This window comes from Takifugu rubripes, chromosome 22, assembly GCF_901000725.2.
Source record: "Takifugu rubripes chromosome 22, fTakRub1.2, whole genome shotgun sequence".
Taxonomy (NCBI): Eukaryota; Metazoa; Chordata; class Actinopteri; order Tetraodontiformes; family Tetraodontidae; genus Takifugu; species Takifugu rubripes.
The window spans coordinates 7301851-7324998 of record NC_042306.1 but is presented as its reverse complement, the minus strand read 5'-3'; the positions used below and the strand labels follow the sequence as shown (position 1 = coordinate 7324998).

At 40.6% G+C, this 23148-nt stretch overlaps 2 protein-coding genes across 7 annotated transcripts; one reads left to right on the top strand and one right to left on the bottom strand.

The window, feature by feature from the left end:
• Positions 1-1429: 1429 nt before the first annotated feature.
• On the top strand, positions 1430-6187 carry tmem70 (transmembrane protein 70). Of its 2 annotated transcripts, none has more exons than XM_011616349.2 (3): positions 1430-1706; positions 1999-2092; positions 5152-6187. In XM_011616349.2, exons 1-3 carry the CDS (start codon positions 1536-1538, stop codon positions 5595-5597), a joined length of 711 nt encoding a protein of 236 aa, XP_011614651.1. In that variant the 5' UTR covers positions 1430-1535; the 3' UTR covers positions 5598-6187. The 2 variants fall into 2 exon arrangements, with proteins under 2 accessions (XP_011614651.1, XP_003975569.2); XM_003975520.3 differs by having other exon boundaries at positions 1431-1706; positions 1993-2092.
• Positions 6188-6653: 466 nt separating this feature from the next.
• Positions 6654-23148, bottom strand: LOC101069094 (potassium voltage-gated channel subfamily H member 6-like). 5 transcript variants are annotated; one of them, XM_029830471.1, is made up of 22 exons: positions 22918-23148; positions 21876-22106; positions 19803-19967; positions 19246-19612; positions 17066-17187; positions 16719-16798; positions 16345-16476; positions 15540-15712; positions 15067-15205; positions 14640-14777; positions 12758-12912; positions 12224-12465; positions 11936-12135; positions 11208-11295; positions 10036-10200; positions 9781-9902; positions 9575-9646; positions 8867-8954; positions 8386-8479; positions 7634-7722; positions 7387-7564; positions 6654-6939 (listed from the first exon to the last, which is right to left on the bottom strand). In XM_029830471.1, the coding sequence occupies exons 1-22, from the start codon at positions 22991-22993 to the stop codon at positions 6756-6758; spliced, it is 3300 nt and encodes a 1099-aa protein (XP_029686331.1). In that variant the 5' UTR covers positions 22994-23148; the 3' UTR covers positions 6654-6755. The 5 variants fall into 5 exon arrangements, with proteins under 5 accessions (XP_029686331.1, XP_029686333.1, XP_029686332.1 ...); XM_029830473.1 differs by having other exon boundaries at positions 10036-10137; XM_029830472.1 differs by having other exon boundaries at positions 17066-17163.

Below are 23148 nucleotides of genomic sequence, written 5' to 3'. Positions count from 1 at the left end.
TATTTCACTGCCAATGAGATGTTACAGATGTCAGAAGTATGAACACATTGTGGGTTCATGTAAAGGGAAGCAGCTGTATGGAAGTTGTGGAGGTGAGCATGAGTATGGCAGATATGCTCCAGCCGCTAACCTGAAATGCCCAAATAAGCTTGGTATGTTTAAATGATGCTTCCTCAACAAGAATCTCAAAATGCAATGAAAATAAGCATTAGACTGGACATTAGTATGGCATTCTGGACATTGGACACAAGCAGACATTGACACAACAGTTAGCAGTGATCATTATCCAATAAAATATAATATAGGAAATAATACTTTTAATATACAGGTAATAGAAAAGTCTGTGGAATGCTGAGTCGTAAGTAAAGTGGACTGGAGAATGTGGTGAATGGTGGATGTAAGTAAGCCAAAAAGAAAAAGCTGAAATGCAACTTTACAAAAAAAATAAAAAGCTTTAATAACTTTATAGAACATACAACAGAGAAGGCACAGGTAAGGAAAATCATTCAGAAATTTTAAATACATTTTTGGAAGCATTATTGTGAAATTATATGAGGGAATGAATTATGGGGAAGGATTAAAACAATGAGTGGAATTTAAAGTAATTGTAGCTATATTGTATGAAACTATCAGCGGACACTGGCTATTCGTGACAAACAAAGGCCTCATCTGATGTTAAAGTACTGGTAAAGGTTCAAATGAAGACAAAACCAGAACACTTTAGACAGTAACATAGAGCAGGAAGACAGTACAGTATAAATGGCATCAAATTATAATAGAAATTGATGGATCCAAGCAACCAGAAATAGGTATAACAGCCGCAACATTTATTGTTCCAGAATTTGAAGTGAAACAGGCAACAAGATTATCAGATGATCTTTCAGTTTTCACAACAGAATTAATAAACAAATCAATATGCCATTACAGTCAACCCAGTGTAGTGTGTACGGATTCCCTTTCAGCCCTAGCAAGTTTACAAACTTGCAAGTTTACAAACTTGCTAGTGCTGAAAGGGTGCTGACAACTCATCTACACCGTCAATCAAATAGGAACCAGAATGTTGTATGTAAAATATTAACATTGACATCTAAGATTCAATCACTAAGAACAAATGTTAAATTTGTGTGTGTATGTTGTGAGCAGTTACCTAATGGAATGACATGATGTCACTACTGGAACAGCTGCACTGTGCATCACTATCAAGAAAATCATTTATTTTCTGTTATTTTTGAAATATAAGATATTTCTTTTTTAAAAATAAAAATATTAACGGAACATTGCAAAACAGTTCCGTTATCAGTGGGATTATCATTAGCTATTATCACAGTTATCATTACAGACCACTGGGTGGTGGTGATGCACTATTGCAGTTTGCTACCGCCATTTAAACTGAGCCTAAAATATAGTGTAAGTTACTTCCTCGCCTGTCGGGGACAGTACTCTCCACTTTACTGTGCAGCCTGCCGGGGGAGGAAGTAAACGAAGAAGACGTAGCTCTAGTAGCATGTGCAACTTGATTTAAGTTATTGATAATAATGTTTTCTGTACATATGTTACGCATGTTAAGAGTGGCCGGAGAGTGTCCGTCGTTCACTTACCCGTCAGCATTGCGCATTAATGCGGCGTTAAACATTTGTCGTTTGACGAGCCAGAGGTCCTTGATGTCAGCTGCATTTAGAAGGTCGTGTCTCAAGCACAAGTATAAGGTAATTGCTAAAACATTCTAATCATCAGTTCTCAGTGGGTAGACAGGCCCCTGTCACTGCATCGTTGTAAAAGTTGCATTCAGTGATCAATCAGTAATATTAATGTGGAAAACGCCGCTTAGTGTTATGATCAGTTGTTGAAATAACTGTCGGATGCAGAATCGAGGCTACACTTAAGAGTGATGTAAGAGTGATGTTTTGATATCCAAAAGTGATTGTTGTATTCAAAATGCAACAAACTAGATGAACAGTGACCGTGTCCTATTTTCACTTGCTGCTTGAGAAGGTCCAGCCCTGCAGTCCTTCAGTCCAGTGTTTCTCCAGCAAGGCACACTCTGAAGATGGACAACTCATCTACACCGGCAGCCTGGCAAGAGCTGTTAGAGGTCAGTCCTACACCTTTCCTCATCAATACATTGGTGCACAACAAAACACAAAACAACATTTTTATGGAAATAATTCTAAAGTTAAGAACTAGACAGTTAAAACATCAAAGGCTGTTCATATCAATTAAAATATAGATGTTATATTGATATTTCCTGGAATATCCTTCAGCTGTTTTCCCTAACTTATTGCTTCATGTTAAAACTACAATTGGGAATTTGATAGATTTAAAAAATTATACTTTTATACAAACTTTTTTTTTTTACACACTGCTTAATGCAGCCATTAAAGAGGAAAATCTTTCCTTTTATATGAACCTAAAGTTCCCAAGCAGTAAGTAATGGAAGGCAGCTTTCAAAGATCTGAAGGCCAAAAAAATTGGATGCTGTAGTTATTCATTTGGCTTGGATCAACATCTCTGTTGATAGCATGGTGCGGTACCTGGACGCTACAGAGGTTGCACAAGTAGTCCAACTCCTTCAGGATGGCACATCAATACGTACCGTTGCAAGAAGGTTGTGCTGTGTAGCCCAGCACAGTCTCAAGAGCATGGAGGAGATTCCAGGAGACAGGTAGTTACCCATATCCCTGGAAGGACGCATAGACCTCTACAGGTTAGATAATGGCACCCTGACTGCTATTAGGTATCAGGATGAAATCCTTGGACCCATTGTCAGAACCTTCGCTGGTGCAGTGGGACCTGGGTTCCTCTTGGTCCACAACAATACCTGACCTCATGTGGCTAGAGTATGCAGGCAGTTCTTGAAGGATGAAGTAACTGATACCATTGACTGGCCCCCACGTTCACCTGACCTAAACCTAATAGAACAGTGGTCCCCAACCTTTTTATCACCGCGGACCGGTCAGTGCTTGACAATTTGACTGTGGCCCGGGGGGGTTGAACTGTCGGATAAGTGTGCCCACAAAGACTCACAAGCGCCGCTCTCTCCTACTCGCTAGGATAACGTTTAAACATCCCTTCAGAATAAGCTACAGATACGCTACAAAGATGAATATAAAGAACATTTTCATGAAAATTTTAACTCACCATAACAACAAATCAATGGGAGCCCTGCGCTTCTTTCTCTGCAACGAGACGGTCCCATTTGGGAGTGATGGGAGACAATGACACCCGAAGTGTGTTGCTTATGCCCAGTCTACTCCATTGTTTTGTTTTAGTTGCTGTCACCGCAGAAAATCCCGCTTCACACAGATAGAATGTCGGAAATGGCAACCGGGTTTTCAGTGCTGTGGTGGCAATTTCAGGGTATTCTGCCATGACTTTAAGCCAGAATACTGGACCACCAGGTACGATGCTCTCATTGCGTTCACATTTACTGATGTGGTGGCCCTTCTTCTGCCCATCATGTTCCTGTTTTTTTCTTTCAAAATACTCCAGGGGCTTGTCTTTTAAACTAGGGTGCTGGGTCTCCAAGTGGTGAAATAGTTTTGAAAGCTTCATTGCCTCATTAGCAAGCCGGTCGCCGCAAATTATGCAGAGTGGGCTTGGTATGCGAGAATCACCTACCGGGTTAAATCCATATTTTCAGTAGAACTCATGATATTGTCTGTTAAAAGCTTTCTTTTTCTTGGAAGAGGTCTCTTCTCCTGTCTCTTGATTGGGGCTTTCCCAAAATGTTTTTCAAAATAAAAGATCATTCACACTCAGCTAATGCATAAAATGGAAATATTTAATTATTTCTTGTGCGGCCTGGTACCAATTGATCCACGGACCGGTACCTGCTATGGAACCAGCTCCCTGTCCAGGTACTGGAGGCTGACTCTATCTCTACTTTTAAAATTAGGCTTACCTAAACCTACCTCTTTGAAAAAGCTTATTGTTACTAATTCTGCAGTCCCAGTTACTATCATAGACAGACAAATCATCATACTTAGGGAGTTGTCTAATCATTAGGTTAACATCTTAGCTATGCTGTTATAGGCCGAGGCTGCCGGGACCCAGAAACATGATCACCCCACTGGGTCATGGTTTCCTCTCCTCTCCCCTCGCTATTCTATCCTCTACCTGTCCTCCCCCCTCTCCTCTCTCTCTACCCAGCCGGCCATCAGCAGGAGGGTCCCCCTACATGAGCCTGGTCCTGCTCAAGGTTTCTTCCTGTTAAAGGGGAGTTTTTCCTTGCCACTGTTGCTTGTCTGGGGTTAGGCTCTGGGATTCTGGAAAGTGCCTTGAAACAATTTTGATTGTAAAAGACGCTATATAAATAAAGATTGATTTGATTTGATTCGACTGGTCCTTGGCCCGGTGGTTGGGGACGACTGCAATAGAACACCTCTGGGACATTATGTTTAGGTCCATCCGGCACCGCCAGGTTGATCCTCAGACTGTCCAGGAGCTCAGTGATGCCCTGGTCCAGATCTGGGAGGAGATCCCCCATGACACCATTCGCCGTGTCATTAGGAGCATGCCCTGAAGTTGTCAGGCATGCGTACAAGCACGTGGGGCCCACACAAACTACTACATTTTGAGTTGCTACAATGACATTTTGGCAAAATGGACCAGTCTCCTGCATCATTTTTTCAATTTCATTTTTGGGGTGTCTTTGATTTTCCCCCCCTCCCTATAGGGTGATCATTTTCATTTCTATCAAATTATGTGGCATCATTTTGTTACTAATACATCTCCTACTTTTTTTTATCAGGAAAGATATTCAAGATCATTTCCCCCTATTTAGATCTAATGTGTTTTCGAAGTGTTCCTCTAATTTTTTGAGCAGTGTATATTGTTCAGATCAGTCAGCTGCTCTCAATTTCGGTAGGAAATTAAGCACAATACCAGAACCAGATGATTCTGAAGGTAGTCTCATCTCTAATTCTAGCAAAAATGCATTAAAAGCAAACCATTGTTTGAACTGTAGAGTCAGCTGGTCAGTATTGAGGTCCAAATATGCAAGTTTTAATTTTCCATATATAATAAATGTCTTCAAAAGCCCTGAGTTGCGATTTTGGATTCCAAACATACCCGATTTGTCATGCATGGAAAATGATTTCCAATAACCACCCATAAGCTAATCTATAATTTCTCTATGTTGTCTTGTTTCAGGGGTAAAGCTTTTCTCTTACAGCACCAGTGGGTTCAGTCTCCTTATTATGCCAAAAATTCTGCTTGAGACTGGACTTGGTGTCCAGAGCTTTGCCATGCAGGCTATATTTTGTGGAGTCGTGGGTTTCTTCACTCTCATCACCCCTGCAATCCTCCACTATTTCACAAAAGGCTATGTGATCCGCCTGTACCATGACGCAGACAGAGACACCTACACTGCAGTTACATACAGCGTCTTCCTCACCGAAAAAAGAAACAGGTTTCACCAGAGGCAGGTTACGATTCCAGCTGTTAGCAAGATGTTCACCAGCTTCTATGCTGACAAGATGGGGCTACTGGTGAACCCAGACCTCTTTCTCATCCCACATGACTACAACCACTTGATGGGCTATGATAAACCCTTTACATTTGAAATTGATGACAAAAACACTGCAGAAAAAAGCTGATAGCAAACTGAGTGGAACTATATCTGCCAATCCAAATCTCAGACTACCTAAATCAGTGTAGACTTTGTCAACATTTATTTAGCAATATTTTGGAAGGTACTGTCTTGTAAAGGTTATGGTCTTTGTCATTTTAAGTGTTTTATTTTGAGGAATAATGTGATACTGCTGTTGTTTTTTTCCAACATTGTGACATTAAAAGATGCACTGTATAGTTAGTGTGAAAGAATGCTTTTTTAACGCGACAGCATGGTGGTTATTCATTGAAAAGTCATCCATCCATTAAACTGAATGAATGTAACACCTCTGCTAACGGCAGGTTGTCCTCACAAATGGGCTGAAAGTGCAGGAAATAAACAAAATGGCCACTGAAAAAGTTAAAACTATCAGCAGCCCAGACCATGTATTGAATCACTTTATAAATTAGATTTTTCTTCTACAGGGACTAAACAAGCATACATTTATCACATGCATGGGTTATGAATGACAAGGTCAAGCAATTTTGGCTGAAACAACATGACAATGCATATAAGATTAATACTGTATCCCTGATTAAAGAAACTAAACAATCACAATAAAAATCTACCCTCTAAGGAATGTGGTTCAATCTTGTTGGAATACAAAAAAGGTTATGGGAAGAAATAAAAGCCATGAAAATGTAATCTTTAACCATTTTCTTCTTTTCTAAGATTACATTCAATTACAAATAAGGATTCAGAGAGCTCAGCCTTATGCTGAACAGCCTATTGTGTTGTTTTTGGGGAAAATGTATATTATATATGCTTATTGTATAACACAGATGCTGTTAAACTCTAGAAAGGACAGCTTACACACCATAGGTCATATATATAAAAGTATGTAGAAACCAGGAATTTGATGATCTATTCATTTACATGTTTTCAGGATAACGCAATTTCAAAATATTGACTTCATTTTTTAATAACAAGTATTTTGTATATATCTTTTTGTATACCCAGTTATAGATGACATTTTCATAGACAGGAGGAGCAACATTGTTCTATGATGTTTTTGTTCCATTTTTGCCTCTTAATAGTGGTCACTAAGCAACATATGTGATGTTTTACAGTATTTTGTGAAAAATGACAAAAATGTGGAAAAAGATATGAATATTAAAGGCAGCAAAAGGGCTGTTTTGCAGTTCTATTCCTGTTTTTGAGGGGGCGTGGTTGGTGACAGCATTTCAGGGGGGTCAGAAACAACATGCCTAGTGGGCGGAGAGGGTGTGCTGAACATCAGTGTGCTGTAGGAAGGTGGAATAACTGGTGTATGCCTCTGCAGCAGGTGCATGATGGTCCTGATGTCTGCTGACATGCAAGTCTCCAACCTGAAAAACACAAGATGTTTTGATAAATAAAATTTTGAGAAGCTCCCGTCTTCTTTGATTTAGCTGTCAAATGGTTTATTCTGTCAATTTTTCCTCCCCTAAAACAACAAGGATGCATTAAACTTTAATAGGACAGAGATTCCCTAGATATTGTCATTTGGGATAAATTTGTCTTTTTATCATGTTTTTTTTTATTTCTAATATATATCGAATGTCTTTAAAATGCAATCGATCATCTCTGGTGATGCTTTATCCATTTTTCCTGGAGGGGAGTATAGATTGCTGATATAGAGGTAGAACACACGATCAGATGTTTGTTCAAAGGAGTCCTTACTGGCTGATTCAAAACTCTCATACACTGACAGCGCAACTCTGAATTTCCTCCTTGATGAGGGTTGAGTTATTTTGATTGAAGTAAAAAAGTACTGATCGGGTCATGTGATCTACCTCTTAATTTGTTGATGCATTGCCTCCAGCCACTTGTCGATTGACACCTTTTGTCTCCAGCAAATGGCAGAAGATGAGGCCAGTTCGGGGTGCTTTTCAAGAGGTAAAGGCTTGCTGTGTGAGGAGAACATCTCCTGGGAACTCTGCTCCCCTTGGCTCTCTGTTCCTGAGAGTGTATCTGCTCAATAGTGAGACAGAGTGAGGCAACAGTGCTGTATATTTCTGTGACTATACATCCCAGAACCACCTGAAAGAGTACAGATCCGCTGTCTTCTGTCGGGTTCTGAAGATCCACCCTCAATGACTGCAATGTGAGCAGGACTGGAACCATCCTCACTGGTGAACACAGCTCCATGTTAACCCTCAGGCCACAGGAGGAAATAAAGCAATTTTGCAAATATAGACCAAACAACTTGGTGGTGCTTGTTTCTGGACAACCCTGCGTTATCTGTTATGTTTTGTTAAAATCTATATTGGCTTTTTAGTCTTTCAGTAAGACATATTCTTTCCCTTGTACTATTGATTTTAACTTAATCTGATATTACATTATATATAACAAAGGTTGGTCTAAGTACAAATAAATATTCACCATGTTTAGGTTGTCTTCATCCTTCCCCTGCTTGGTGTGTCCCCAGGTGTGTGAAACTGTCTCCCCCTGTATTAAAACCTTGCTGTGCCATAATTAGCCTTGTTTCCATACAGTGCTCTTGTCTACATGTTCTTTCTAGATTCCTTGTGTTTTGTTTCAGTTGCTTCAGTCCTCTCTGTGTCTTGGTGATCAGGGTCTGATTTGACTGACTTGGGCTGATTTCAGCTTTGACTTTGGACAGTCAAACTTAGTACCAACTTGAGCCTTGCATATTTTAAACTCACCAGTACCTATATCTGGGCTAAACTGTTTCAAATTATACACTTTGAAGTCAAATTGAAAGTTTTATATTTTTGTTATTTAAGGACGTACTTTTAAATATCAATGACTATATGAATACCAATTCTTACTTTGTGTGTCTGTGACTGTTGTTCTGGACATCATGATGCTCCCAGTTCCTGCTTCTGTTGTTGGTTCCCAATCTCTCTACAGATGACACGTCACCTGGTGGAAACGCATCCACAACTAAATGTTACAAAAGATGTAGAAAAAACAACTGTTTCTGTAACCTCCTAAGAATCCAATTAAGAGTTCCTAACTTGATGTTTTCTGTGATGACCTTCATTTCACATGATAGAATCTGAGACACGAAATGCAGCTCAAGATTTTGACATTGAAAAAAAACCCAAAGAAATCATGTTTTTCCAATGGTAACACTATTATTCATGCACAAAATCTTTCCCCTTTTTGCTTTTATTTATATTAAGAGACTTTTATGTACTTTAGAAAAGTCTAGGAAAACACAAAAAAAGTGTATTTACAGTCCACCCTTTGTTTCCCTGTGGCGACCTTTCTGTGGCGACCAACAGTTTATGTTGTGCTAAATGTCACCTGTGTTCCCGAACAAGCGGTTGTATTTCCTCTTTGGTTTGTAAAAATCAGAGTCTGAACCAGCTTCTGCACCAGCTCCGTTGTTCAGCTGGGTGAGGGGAGGAGAAGAATGTGCATTAGTAACATTTCTCCTCATCCTTGACCACTCAAACGGCTCTACCTGACAAGTCCACATCCACATACATTCTGACAGCAGAGGCACACCTTCAGGAAGGCTTTTGGGGTTCACTGTCTTGCTAAAGGACACTCTGATGTGTAAAAGAGCCACTCAAGGGAACAAACATAAGGCACTTTGAAATAAGTTTGTTTGAACTATGGTGTCTACAACAGCCAATCTCATCAAGCATGTAGCCAAATAGCACCAGCTAAACTGAGCACTGAACAGTGTAGGAATGAGACAGACTGCAGAATGAATAAAAACCCCTGGAGTATAGGTTTAAAGGTTTAGTGGGTTTGAGGAAGTAAGAGAATAGTTATTGTATTTTGTGTATAAAATTAAGTCCTACTTTTTAAATTCTGTCTCATAGATTAATGCTATGATAAACCACTCCAGATTTCAGCCTCTAACTGGCCATTAGTCTCTCTTTCCCACTATAAACAGTCCATTTATCCTCAGACCAGGTGTGATGAGTCATTTTTACTTGGTCACAATTTGTGACAGGATTTATAGACATACATTTTTCAAAAAAGTAACACAAGTAATCATACATCATTGAGATTGAAAGTAATCTCCAAATTGGACCAAAACGTATCACAAAATTCAGGGTACATATCCAGAACCTGCAGAAACAAATACAAGAAATGAATTAGGAGCCAAACATAAAGATGTACTCAAGTTATATCATCAAAGAACTCCATATACTGGAATGAGTAGTTATTTGCATGTCTTTATTGGATGGGTGTAAAGAGATAACCTCTAGCATATCCTCCCGACTTATTTTGTGCAGATCACAGTAGGTCAGGGCTCTGACATCAGTACTGGATTTTCCAGGAAGAACATAGAGATTAATTGGCTCTCCAAATATATCGTTCTTTCCTATGGCAGAAGAAGACATGTGAAGGATATGAGCAGAAATATCAATGTGTTAAACTTTTCCCAGATATACAGCCATAAAAACACATCTCGCTTGATTCACGTGTTCACTGCTCACCTAATATTCACTGCTCACCTAATATAGCGACCACCACACGCCCTTTGAGGATCTCTATAGATCCTCTGGAGATGAAGTACAGAGCTGAGATCAGGTCACCAGCATGGACCAGAGTGTCCCCTGGAGGAGCATGGGCGGTCTTAAACCTCATGGCCAGCGCTCTCAGACAACCTTTTGTAGATCCTAAACGTAATAATGATCAAACATTTTCCCAATGTTCTTTTTTATGGCACACATAAGATTTATTTTGTAAGTTTCCCCCCAATTTAATTTCTTTAAAAGATTATTTGTTTGTTAAAAAAAAGCCACAAGTTGTCTGTTATTCATATTGTTGTTTTATTTCTGTTTTTTCTGTTACTTCCTGTCTTCCCTGCTTCAATCTTCCCACCTTACTTGTCTTTCCCTACCTCCCTGTGTTTCACCTGTATCTTGTTGGCCCTTGCCAAAAAAAGTATCTAGCAAACTGCTCATGTTTTGTTATAATGGCTTGGTCATGTCTATCCTAACTAGTTCTTACATTAACTCCCACTGCTCAGAAAAACACTTCATGTCCATGTTCTTTTGCTCTTTAGTTATTTTGAAGACATTAGTAAAAGTTCAATAGTTTTCCTCCAAACTTTTCAACCTTTTTTTCTACATTTTTTAAACACGTCACTTGACTGGACTGGAGTTTTTCTGTTTGTTTTTTTAAAATTCTTTTCACGCACGTTACTCACAGTTCGTCTGAAAGCTTTAGCTGCTGTTTACTAATGTTGATGTGACTGTATGTGTCATTTGGGCGTTAAATTACTGTACTGGAAATATCTTCTATCCATACAAATCATACATGACTAACTGCATCAGTGTTCTGTTGTGTTGTTTGAAATATTGTAAGAATCAGAAAGTGAGAGGACCATTTAAAGTGACATGATGCTAGCAGAAATGTCTACATATTAATTTACATTTTGATATAGCCAAATGTTTACTACTATATATTTAATATTGTTGCATGTGGCTGAATTTAAAGGCATAAAATTAATTATATGGGCAGAGGTTTAAAATTGATTACTGATCATTTCATCTGGTCTAAATAATCAGATATTGTGACAGCAACATATATCTAAATAATTCAATGGCTGCTGGTGATGTTCTACTGTGTGAACTTTAATATTTTTATGAAACTTTCTGCTGCGAATGTAAGTTGGCATTACCTTTGAATGCTTTACAGTTCTGAAGCAGAGTCCTGTTGAGGTGGAGACAAATATCTGCCTGGAGACACTCTGGAAAACCCTTTAAAACCTTAAAGAGAAATATGGATGGATAACATGAACATACAGCAGAGCTTTGGAAAACCACATGCACAAATCTCCCACAAGGCCCAACAGAGAAATGTAACAAGGATCTACTGTTGCATTTTAACCAAAACTGTTTAGTTCTGATATGGTTCTATTTTTACTACAGGTATGTGGTTGCTTCAGCTATAGGCTGGTATATACGTATAACAGCTTTATCATCCCAGTCTGACACAGCATCACTCTTACATTTACGGTACTGTTCACTGTATCTTGCTCATCCACATTTAATTAAATTAAATTAATTTAATTAAAACTTTAACAAATGAAACAAAATAAATGCTTTATTGAACCAAACCACATATCAGGAGTAGAGCAGGACTTAACAGCCATTTTGTCAGGATAAGCCTAAATAAATTTTGGTATTTGTGGTATTTTATCTTCTGACATCAATATGTTAATGTGATAATAAAGTATTTGCCTATTCTGGTCACCAGTAGTATTTGCCTATTCTGGTCACCAGAATACCAGTTAAATATGGGGACTGCTATTTGCACATTTAAAAAACTCGCAATTTTTCAAGATTTTTTAACCATTCTGCCCTGGATATTTCTTATCACGCTGGTGATAAAGTCACTCATACTTACGGCATTCATGTCAATCCCATTAGTGTATGACCACTCGTGTTGGAAGTATTCCTCAAGTCGCTGTCTCAGAGGGTTTGGAATCTGGTGGAAGCGGATGAACTCCCGAACTCTTATCATCTGAGCATGATAGCGGGCTGTGCCAGAGTACAGCCTCTGGATTATGGCTGACACATTACCAAAGATACTGGCATACATCAGAGCTGGAGACAGACGTTAACACTCTGTTACCACTAAACAGTGACGTTAAATTACTGTCGGCACAATAACATTATCAAAGCTAAAGGTCACCTCCGATAAGCATAACACAGATGGAGAAGATCTTCTCAGAGTTTGTGTTTGGGGAAACGTTTCCAAAACCTACACTGGTCAGACTGCTGAAGGTGAAGTATAGAGCGGTGACATATTTATCCCTGATAGACGGACCAGACCCAACCATGGAGTCATTGTACGGCTTCCCCAGCTGCTCCCCCAGATTGTCCAGCCAGCCGATTCCAGCTGAAGTTGAGTGCTCAACGTTACCAATGGCATACCTGTGGGAATGACAAAAACAGCAACAAAATCAAGGAAATGACGTATGACTATGACCAGATCCTAAAAGAAGTGAAACTGCTTGAACACAACATTTAATCTTGATAAAGAAAAATACAACATGAATGATTTTTTAAAAATTATTGTCAAATATTACTGCTGATTATTATCTGAATTATTAAAATAAATAATCAAAATAAGACCATATTTAAAGGTTTTTCACTAAAAGCTTCAGCAATAAGAAAATTATTTTATTTTATTTTATTCAGAATTGAAATGAAGAAAGTCATGTACCAGATACAGGCCAGCCAGTGGGCAATTAGAGCAAAGGTACACATGAGGAGAAAGAGGACAGCGGCACCATACTCTGAGTAACGATCCAACTTCCTGGCTACACGAACCAATCGCAACAGCCGAGCCGTTTTCAGCAAGCCAATCAGGGTGGTGGTCTGTCAGGAGTAGCAAAACCTTGAAAGTATGCATTTTATATACACTGCTCAAAAAAATTAGAGGAACACTTTGAAAACACATCAGATCTAAACGGGGGGAAAAATGATCTTGAATATCTTTCCTAGTAGGAAAGATATAAAGTAGTAGGAGATGTATTAGTAACAAAATGATGCCACATAATTTGATAGAAATGAAAATGATCACCCTATAGGGAGGGGGGGTGATAAAAGACACCCCAAAAATGAGAGTGAAAGAATGGTGCAGGAGACTGGTCCATTTTGCCAAAATATCATTGTAGCAACTCAAAATGATTCTCAGTAGTTTGTGTGGCCCCCACGTGCTTGTACGCATGCCTGACAACTTTGGGGCATGCTCCTAATGAGACGACGAATGGTGTCCTGGGGGATCTCCTCCCAGATCTGGACCAGGGCATCGATGAGCTCCTGGACAGGCTGAGGATCAACCTGGCGGCGCCGGATGGACCTAAACATAATGTCCCAGAGGTGTTCTATTGGGTTTAGGTCAGGTGAACGTGAGGGCCAGTCAATGGTATCAATTCCTTCATCCTCCAGGAAATGCCTGCATACTCTAGCCACATGAGGTCGGGCATTGTCGTGGACCAGAAGGAACCCAGGTCCCACTGCACCAGCGTAGGTTCTGACAGTGGGTCCAAGGATTTCATCCCGATACCTAACGGTAATAGCAGTCAGGGTGCCATTATCTAACCTGTAGAGGTCTGTGCGTCCTTCCAGGGATATGCCTCCCCAGACCATCACTGACCCACCACCAAACCGGTCATGCTGAATGATGTTACAGGCAGCATAACGTTCTCCACAGCAGCTCCAGACCCTTTCACGTCTGGCGCAGGTGCTCATGTTGAACCAGCTCTCATCAGTGAAGAGTACAGGACACCAGTGGCGTAGTTGCCAGTTCTGGTGGTCTATGGCAAATGCCAATCGAGCTCTACGGTGCCAGGCAGTAAGCACAGGGCCCACTACAGGACGTCGGGCCCTCAGGCTACCCTCATGGAGCCTGTTTCTGATTGTTTGGTCAGAAACATTCACACCAGTGGCCTGCTGGAGGTCATTTTGTAGGGCTCTGGCAGTGCTCATCCTGTTCCTCCTTGCATAAAGGAGCAGATACCGATCCTGCTGAGGGTTTAAGGACCTTCTACGGCCCTCTCCAGCTCTCCTGGAGTAACTACCTGTCTCCTGGAATCTCCTCCATGCTCTTGAGACTGTGCTGGGCTACACAGCACAACCTTCTTGCAACGGCACATATTGATGTGCCATCCTGGAGGAGTTGGACTACTTGTGCAACCTCTGTAGCGTCCAGGTACCGCACCATGCTATCAACAGAGATGTTGATCCAAACCAAATGAATAACTACAGCAGTAGAAAGTCAGTCAGTAAAAAATCAGCCAAAAGAGACGAGGAGGGGGAAAAAAGTATCAGTGGCCACAACCTGGAAAGCCATTCCTGTTTTGGGGGCCAATGTTGATTTAATTAACAACAAAGCAGCAGAAACTGATTAAAAAACCCCTCTGCTACTTAACTGACCTGATCAATATCCCAGAAGTTTGACTGATAGGTTGCTATACTCTGATTAAAAAGCGTTCCTCTAATTTTTTGAGCAGTGCCTATTCCATAACAAACAAGATTTTCTCCTCTAGAGTTCAGAACTTGATGTGTCTCTTCTCTCTTTCCGCTCGTTCCCTCCACCTTACCTCTCCTTCTCCACCTCCCCTCAGCACTTCGTCTGCTGAACGAAAGATGAGGAGGTCAAAGGGAATGGCTGCCACCATGTCGATGAGGAACCACCCTTTAAAGTAGTGAACAGCAATAAGGGATGACTGAGTAACCACCTGAGAAAGAGAACAATATTTACTCTATCCATTCACCCATTCTGGACCATTCCATTCCAGGGCACAAATGTTTTGGCAACCAAGAGGCAACTATCCTAAACACCATCCAACTCTTGCTGCAAAGATTTCTCAAGAAACATCACTAACGCATACTTTTCTTCATCTTACCTCTCTAAATGTCAGTCAATAGTATCTAAATAATGGTGATTACACAGTTATGATTCCTGCCTAACCTAACATTTACTGCTTATAAGCAGGCATATGAGTGATCTGTTGTTAGTCTGCTCACCTCTTCATTGGAGTTAACATATGTGGTTCTGAAGTTGATGACAATATCAACAATGAACATGATGTCAACGATAAAATCCACCACATCGAGGGGAGAACAGGAGTAACCGCAGGTCTGCATGGCTGTTTCCTCCTGGTCACTAGAAACACGTTTAAGGGACTTTGTTTTCAAATGTGACAACTACTGCCAGTAACCAGAATCGACACGCTAAGAATGTATCATAAATATCATGAAAGATCCATTCTGATGCAAGAGACACAAATACATATTTAACCCAGTATGTAATTTATGTCCAGTGAGTATTCTTGACCACATGGGGGCGCCAGGGTGCATCTCTTGCCTGCCCTTCCAAGTAACCATGATGTAACGTGTGTATCTTTAACTGTGTGGTATGTATTCTTTAGTGGATTAAAAAACATGGAAAAATAAAGTACAGTTTAATGGTTTATAAACACAGCAGAAATTCAACAAACCTCAGGAGAAATGTGGCAGAGTATGGGGTAAATATGGCTGTATAAATCACGAGGAGCAGAATGACCCAGTCCCACACAGCTTTGAACGGACTGTAGTGAAGGATGGTCCACTTTTGGATCCTGGGAGTCTGTAGCTTATACTCTGGCAGCACATCATCCCCCAGAGACAGAACCTGGAGCAGACAAACGTGGCTTAATCTCTGTGTATAAGGACTGTTTAATGAACACAGGTGATGGCAGTCAGCTCAAACCAGGATCCATCCATCCATCCATCCATCCATCCATCCATCCATCCATCCATCCATCCATCCATCCATCCATCCATCCATCCATCCATCCATCCATCCATCCATCCATCCATCCATCCATCCATCCATCCATCCATCCATCCATCCATCCATCCATCCATCCATCCATCCATCCATCCATCCATCCATCATCACTTTTCCATTAATATGGTCTGTACATACGTGTGTGCTTAAAAAACCTTCACAGCTCCAGACAAAATGATACAACAGATGACATGAACACCAGTGAGAGACACTGAGGCTGCTGCATCCACAGACTTGCTTTAGTGCATTTTATGATGTTTGCGCTTATAGTACACCAGTAAAAAAGGGTCAGAGTCCAGTCACCTACATAAGGTTGTAAAATTACTCATCTACTTTAAGCTGCTCATCTGAAGAGAAAAGCTGTGATCAGAAACCATGATCGAGCGCGATGTCTGGACACGGCATCTAAAAATGATGAGCAGCTCTTGATTTTATTTTGTCTAGTTTGGAAGAGGAAAAAGAGGTTGAGTGACCTGCGTAACTTTCTCAGTGACATGATGAGTTCTGTCTATCAGTTTGGAGGGTGGTCGTATTTCACCAGGAGGTAATGTCACAAAGGTGTTTGCCTTCGTGTCTAACAGACTTTGGGTCATCGGCCGTTTGCACTGGGGACAGAGGGACAGAAGGACATTAACTCCTTGTACACATATTACTCTGTGTGTGACACAGAGAGAGAGAGAGAGAAAGAGAGAGAGAGAGAGAGAGAGAGAGAGAGAGAAGGAGATTACATATTGTCACAATGATACAAATAAATCTATGTTTCTTTTGTAAAAAATAGACGTTTTCGGGACTAGGCACACTCCTCCTGTCATTGCTTCATAATGTAGGAGGTGATTTAATGTGTTACCTGGATGTTTGGCAGGAAATGCAGATCTGTGCTGAATGGTGCAATGGATGGATTGCTTTTTTCAGCTGTTTCTATACCGGCTGAAATAGAGAAGAGAGAATCTTTGTAATGGAACAGGTATAAAAATAATTGAATAAGAAGTACTAAGTTGAAAAAAAATGTTTGCCTACTCAAGTTTGGATTGATTATAACCGTGATAAACTTAGGGGCCTCACATTACTCAATGAATCCTTCTGTCAGAACTTTGTGCTGGTTTTCTTCTAGTTGAGGTGAAGCTACAGCTTCATTTCTTTCTGCAATCACCAGTTTAAGTCTGGAAATCTTGAATGAAATCATACTATTCTCACCAGTACAGCTGTGTCTCAGCTGTAGTCTCTTTTGCCAGTACCTCTGGTCACTCTTGATATCATCCACTGAAGAGGAATGTTTCAGGCTGCATTCTACCCTGCTCAGGAGAAAATAATAAACTCTGTAAAAGACCATCATCAAAGGATTAAAACAGCATTTTTTCTGCATTTGTTCAGTTCATGACTGCAGTTAGAACCTAGTTCTGTGAATCAGTTGCTATCTCAGGGTATTTCTAAAACCATTCCAGTGACAGGATCACCGGCTGCATCCTGCCAACTGAAGAAGCCTTAAACTTGATACTGAACCTCAACTTGTCCCTGAAGGTGTGAGGTTGTCTCCATCCTCCTTCACACTTAGAATGTGTGTATGCAGTGTTTGGTCCTGAACCTCTCAGGGATAGATTAGATCACATGATCACTCTAGATGGTATCTCATTAACATCTAGTCTCTCTGTGAGGAATCTAGGAGTACCGTAACCTTTAATCAAAATCTCTCCTTCAACTCACACATTAAATTAGTCTCTAGAAGTGCCTTTTTTCACCAGAGGAACATCACAAAGATTAGGAAGCTACTGACGTGGCATGATGCTGAAAAGTTAATTCATGCTTTTGTTGTTTCCAGGCTCGACTATTGTAATTCTTTATTATCAGAGGCCTCCCTGCTATGGAACCAGCTCCCTGTCCAGGTACGGCTGACTCCATCGCTACTTTTAAGATCAGACTTAAAACCTACCTCTTTGAAAAAGCTTATTGTTACTAATTCTGTAGTTCCAGTTACTATCATAGATAGACAAATTACCATACTTAGGGGGCCGTCTAATCGTTAGGTCACATCTTAGCTATGCTGTTATAGGCCAAGGCTGCAGGGGTCCGGAAACATGATCACCTGACAGGCCTCTGTAACCCCACTGGGTCATGGTTTCCTCTCCTCTCCTTTCCTCCTCCTCATCAAGCAGACTAGTTATGCTGATTCCTGTGTAGTTTTTCTGCCCCCCCCCCCCCATTCATTTACAGGTATCGCCGCCTTCGGAGCTGCATGATGACCTCCGGCCCCGCTGGCCACTGTATAGTGTATTTTTGTGTGTGTTTCTGTGCTCTGTGCTCTGTGCTCTGTGCCTCTCCTCTCTTCTCTTCTCTTCTCTTCTCTTCTCTTCTCTTCTCTTCTCTTCTCTTCTCTTCTCTTCTCTTCTCTTCTCTTCTCTTCTCTTCTCTTCTCTTCTCTTCTCTTCTCTTCTCTTCTCTTCTCTTCTCCTCTCCTCTCCTCTCCTCTCCTCTCCTCTCCTCTCCTCTCCTCTCCTCTCCTCTCCTCTCCTCTCCTCTCCTCTCCTCTCCTCTCCTCTCTCTTTACCCAGCCGGCCATCAGCAGGAGGGTCCCCCTACATGAGCCTGGTCCTGCTCAAGGTTTCTTCCTTGCCACTGTTGCTTGTCTGGGGTTAGGCCCTTGGATTCTGGAAAGCGCCTTGAAACAATTTTGATCGTATAAGACGCTATATAAATAAAGATTGATTTGAATGCAGACACCTGCACACTCATCTGAGCCAAGATTATGGATGACAGGATCTTTATGCCGAGGATCGCCGGTCATCTGATGACTCTGTTCACCTCTGTGGGCCCTTCATGGGGGGACTTGTTTGGTTTTGTGTCAGCCTAAATGAGTATCTCATCTATCAGCGACTGCTTCATTTGGCATTTATGGAGTGCTGTTGTTTTTTCTACTCTAGCTGTGCTTCATGGCAGCCTTCGAGGCTTGTAGCTTCTTTGGCCCACACATACACTCATTTTTTGCCATTGTGACGGTTACTGCTTTGAGATCACTGTGGTCTTATCTCATCCCTCTATCTACTGAGTACTGAGGTATTGTGTTGATTTCAGTCTCAACCCCTGAGTGGAACTGGTCCTATCAAGGACCCTTCTCAGTGTCATGGGATGGTTTTTATTGTTATACTATCTACTATTTTATTGATTTACTATTTTAAACCACCGTGGTGATTTTGCTTCATGGGTGGCATTGGTCCTTGTGGCTAATGCTGTAGCCTCAATAGAGGCAAGTAACATTTATCCTAATATTGATTGTTCACTCATTTACTTACTCATTACAATGGCTAATGTTAGGTGATTATAATAATGAAATATAGATGTATAAAATAGAAACTTAAAAAAAGTAAGTATATGAAAATTACCTTGCTGGAAAACACAGAGATGGTAGTGGTGGTTTCTTGTCTTCACATCTCTCTCCAAAATCTGCACCTGTGTCTACATTTCTATCCCCCTGTATGGATTCCATTAAGTTATCCGTTTGTTGTCTCATCTCACAAACAATGATTTGCTCTTCTTCCGCCTCATTCTCTGTATTATCCCACAGCAGTAGTCCAGCTCCTGCCCCCTCTAGCTGCTGTCTCTCAGGGAGGGACAGCAGTTTGTCCAGGGCCACAGACTCATGTCCAAGGGCAGGCAGGTCAGTCCAGGAGCTCAGCTCGCTGGGCTGTGGTACGATGCCTGTCCCCAATCTGAAAGAGCTCAGGAGGACACGGAGACGCTGTCTCCAAGCTGGACAGAGAAAAGGCAGTAAAAAATATATATAAAAGATGAACAGATTTTTTCTTTAAAGAGGTACATATAACTGCAAAATGTACTTGTGTGACATTTTGGATAATGGGAATGAGTTTGTTGATTTCCAACTTTTTAAAAAAAAAGTGGTATGATTCATTAAAGAACAGTTTCAAGTAAAAGTGCTTACCAACGCTGAGCCAAGGAATACGCATCATTCTGTTGAGTTCTCTGCTGGGGGAGCTACTGGAGGATCTGGTGTCATTTGGAAGCTCAAAGTTGAGGATAAACATAATGACCAGGCCGTCTTCATTCTTAACGGGAACCACATTGATCACACAGTGAAAACAAATGCCTGAAGACACACAGAGAGACATGGAAAGATTGTTTTGGATGGGCTGGCAGATTCTTCATGTAATTCCACGTGATTCCTCTAAATGGAGACAAAATAAAAATACAGTTGCTGGACTATTCTATGCTAATATTTAACACAGAGCACAGATATAATAAATCTCTAATATAATATAATACAGATATAGTACTGTAACAATACATAATGGATTTGCCAAATGTGGCCCCATGATCCAAATTTTAAAGAGTATAAAAGTGTGTAAAGCTGACACAATTTCAGAAGCTAGCATGCAAACAGCTTAAGAGTAATTTTATTTGTAGAAAAAATGGCGCACTGTTCAATACCAATCGGATGATAGCAGAGGAATTTATCTGTGACTATCAGTCCTCAGTCTGCCCTTTGGAAACAGAAACATATTTATGAAGCTACATAGAAACTTAATAAAGTCACAATAAAATGAGACCATCTGCTCACTCTCACTGACACAGATGCCCCCCCCCCCACACACACACACACACAAACACACATGGATATGAAGATATATAATTGACCTTGTAACAATACAGAATATCACTATGCTCATGCATCAGTGTCCTTTTCCAATGGAGAGTAAATAGTTGAACATAAATCAGAAAGTAAACTATCTGCTGAAGTTGAGCATCTAGTTTCAGCATATATTTGTACATGGCTCTTTTTTCCATTTGAACATCAATTTGTTTAAACACTGCAGACAATGGCCTACAGATCTGTTGCCCAGGCTACCACCAAAAGTGCGAGATGGCATCGATTAAATTCAAACTGCAGTACATTTGACATTAATGTTCCAAAAACACTCTAAGTATTATTTAAAATGTACAATCAAATCACAATCAATCTGCTGAAACCTTCTAGGCACCTGCATTACTACACACACACACACACACACACACACACGCACGCGCACGCACACACGTACGTGTGTCCACATGTGTGTTTATGTGGTAAGGTCATTGTGAAGGATATGCTGTGTTTAGGGACCGAATTAGGATCATAGTTTTCATTAGAGAATAAATACCACACAAGTAGAAACGAGAAGATTAAAGATTAATGGAGAGGCAGAAGATTATCCATACAAACACATTCACTCTGCTCCTGACTCACACCATGCTGTTTCTGCCCTACTACACCCTCCACTCTCTTCTTCTTTGTCTTTCTTTTCTCTCTGAATAGACAATATATGCTATTTCAATTACATGTCTGCATTTCTTTGAACATTTCTTTGACTTTTCCATTTTAATATGCAAAATCAAAGTGAATATACAAATACCACATGCAGAAGGCAAAATACCCTGTAAAATTCATGATTAATCACATAATAATCATTTAAATCTGTTGTTCAACAATGGTATTCCATTACCTAAAATTGTTCCTGTATTGATAAGTGTGAACGTGTGAAAGGTCCATACTACCACATGTATCGTGTCACCATCATAATGCTGCTACACTTCTCTGAGACAACATAGGTTTGTTGAAAAGATAAAGGATCATTTATACTTTTGCCTTTTAATTTCCAGTTTGACTGATCATTGAATGATAAAGACTGAATATATTGTTTTAAACCACTCAAAGATACTTTTAAGATCTTCGTAAGAAGATAAGAGGACTCAAAATCTTGCTAGAGCCATTTAATGTGATCCATTTCCATGGATCATGGTTCCATGGTTAATGTGTGCTATCTAAACTGCACAACAAAAGGTTTCCCAGGTCAGTCAGTCAGACAAGCAGGCAAGCAGGCAGGCAGGCAGGCAGGCAGGCAGGCAGGCAGGCAGGCAGGCAGGCAGGCAGACAGACAGCCAGCCAGCCAGCCAGCCAGACAGCCAGCCATATGTGTATTATGTTTGTTTGAAAACATGAGTAAGTTGAGGATGATACCTTCTTTGGTGTAGAGGGTCATCTCCACTCTCCTCTCCTCTGCTCCCAGTAGTGCTTTAGCCATCTGGGCCACCGCTGGTCTCTTTGTATGTGGACCATACAGGAAGCTGCAGGTACATGGCTTCTGCATCACCTCGGCTCGGGAGTAACCACACATCCCACAGAAGGCATCATTACAGAAGATGATGGCGCAGTTTTCCACTTGTGCGTTGGCGATAATAAAGTTTCGATCTTTGGGAAGAAAGAAAAGGGAGGATGAGAAAGGTAACATATGATGTAACTGTTATCATCCATGCAGTGTGACTGTCTGGTCCAGGTACAGCATTAGCCTTGGTCTGGAATAAACTGTTCATAGGTTTAAAGTGAACCACTGGCAGGAGGCAGGAAAGAGCAGAAGAAATGAATAATAGTGTGGGTGGGGGGAAGCAAAAACCTTATCAAATTAAGACAGGAATCATCATGTTTTATCATGTAAAAGAGATAAGGTACAAATGGATAGAAGAATGCAGCATGAAAGCGAACAAATACTTCACTGTACCGTGATAAAGGCATATCAACCTGAATCTGGACCATAATTTACGTAGTATAGCAATGCTGGGAACTTATATAGTTCCCAGCATTTGAAACATCGCAGTGAGATTATAATAACAACTAAAGTAAAATACAAAATCAGCGAATGACTTGTAAAGTTCTGCATCATAAATACATGAGATTTAGTTATTTCTGTGTGCTGACAGCAGACACACACACACACACACGCACACACACACACACTGTAACAACCCTTAAATTGATGGGGGTCACTCATAATTCTTAAATAACATAACAGGATTTACTTTACAAATAAAGTGTTAAAGTAAAAGTCACATGATTTTAGAATGTGCTAGTTAGAACATGGCCATTTTTTTTTTTTTAATGTAAATTACTGAGCAGTTCATCCAAAGAAAACAAAGCTGTTTAAAAGCAGGAATAACATTAATGTTTGCCACATGACTATGTTCATAGTCATGTTCACGTAACTCTGTGATGAATTCAAACTTACTCTGCCCCTCGAATTTTCGGATGATGGTGTCGAGGAAAGTGTTCTGGTGCGCCACATGACCTCGTCTCACGGGCATGGTTCGGATCACGGTTCCTACAGGCTGTGCGTTATGAGGCTGCAGCGCAACAACGTCCCCAAACCGGGTTTCTAGCAGTAGATAAAAAAAAAACAACTATCCCACTTTAGCTACTTTGACGCGGACCTCCTGGATGGTCAGACCTCTTCTTTCAT

Coding starts and splice junctions, on each gene's coding strand:
- tmem70 (XM_003975520.3), top strand. CDS start 1,536: ATGTTTTCTGTACATATGTTACGCATGTTAAGAGTGGCCGGAGAGTGT. Junction 1,707..1,992: donor GTCTCAAGCACAAGTATAAG/GTAATTGCTAAA, acceptor CTGCTTGAGAAG/GTCCAGCCCTGCAGTCCTTC. Junction 2,093..5,151: donor CCTGGCAAGAGCTGTTAGAG/GTCAGTCCTACA, acceptor GTCTTGTTTCAG/GGGTAAAGCTTTTCTCTTAC.
- LOC101069094 (XM_029830471.1), bottom strand. CDS start 22,993: ATGCCCGTGAGACGAGGTCATGTGGCGCACCAGAACACTTTCCTCGAC. Junction 17,188..19,245: donor TCTCTGTGTTTTCCAGCAAG/GTAATTTTCATA, acceptor GGTCTTTTACAG/AGTTTATTATTTTCTCCTGA. Junction 12,913..14,639: donor GGGGAGGTGGAGAAGGAGAG/GTAAGGTGGAGG, acceptor TACTCCTGACAG/ACCACCACCCTGATTGGCTT.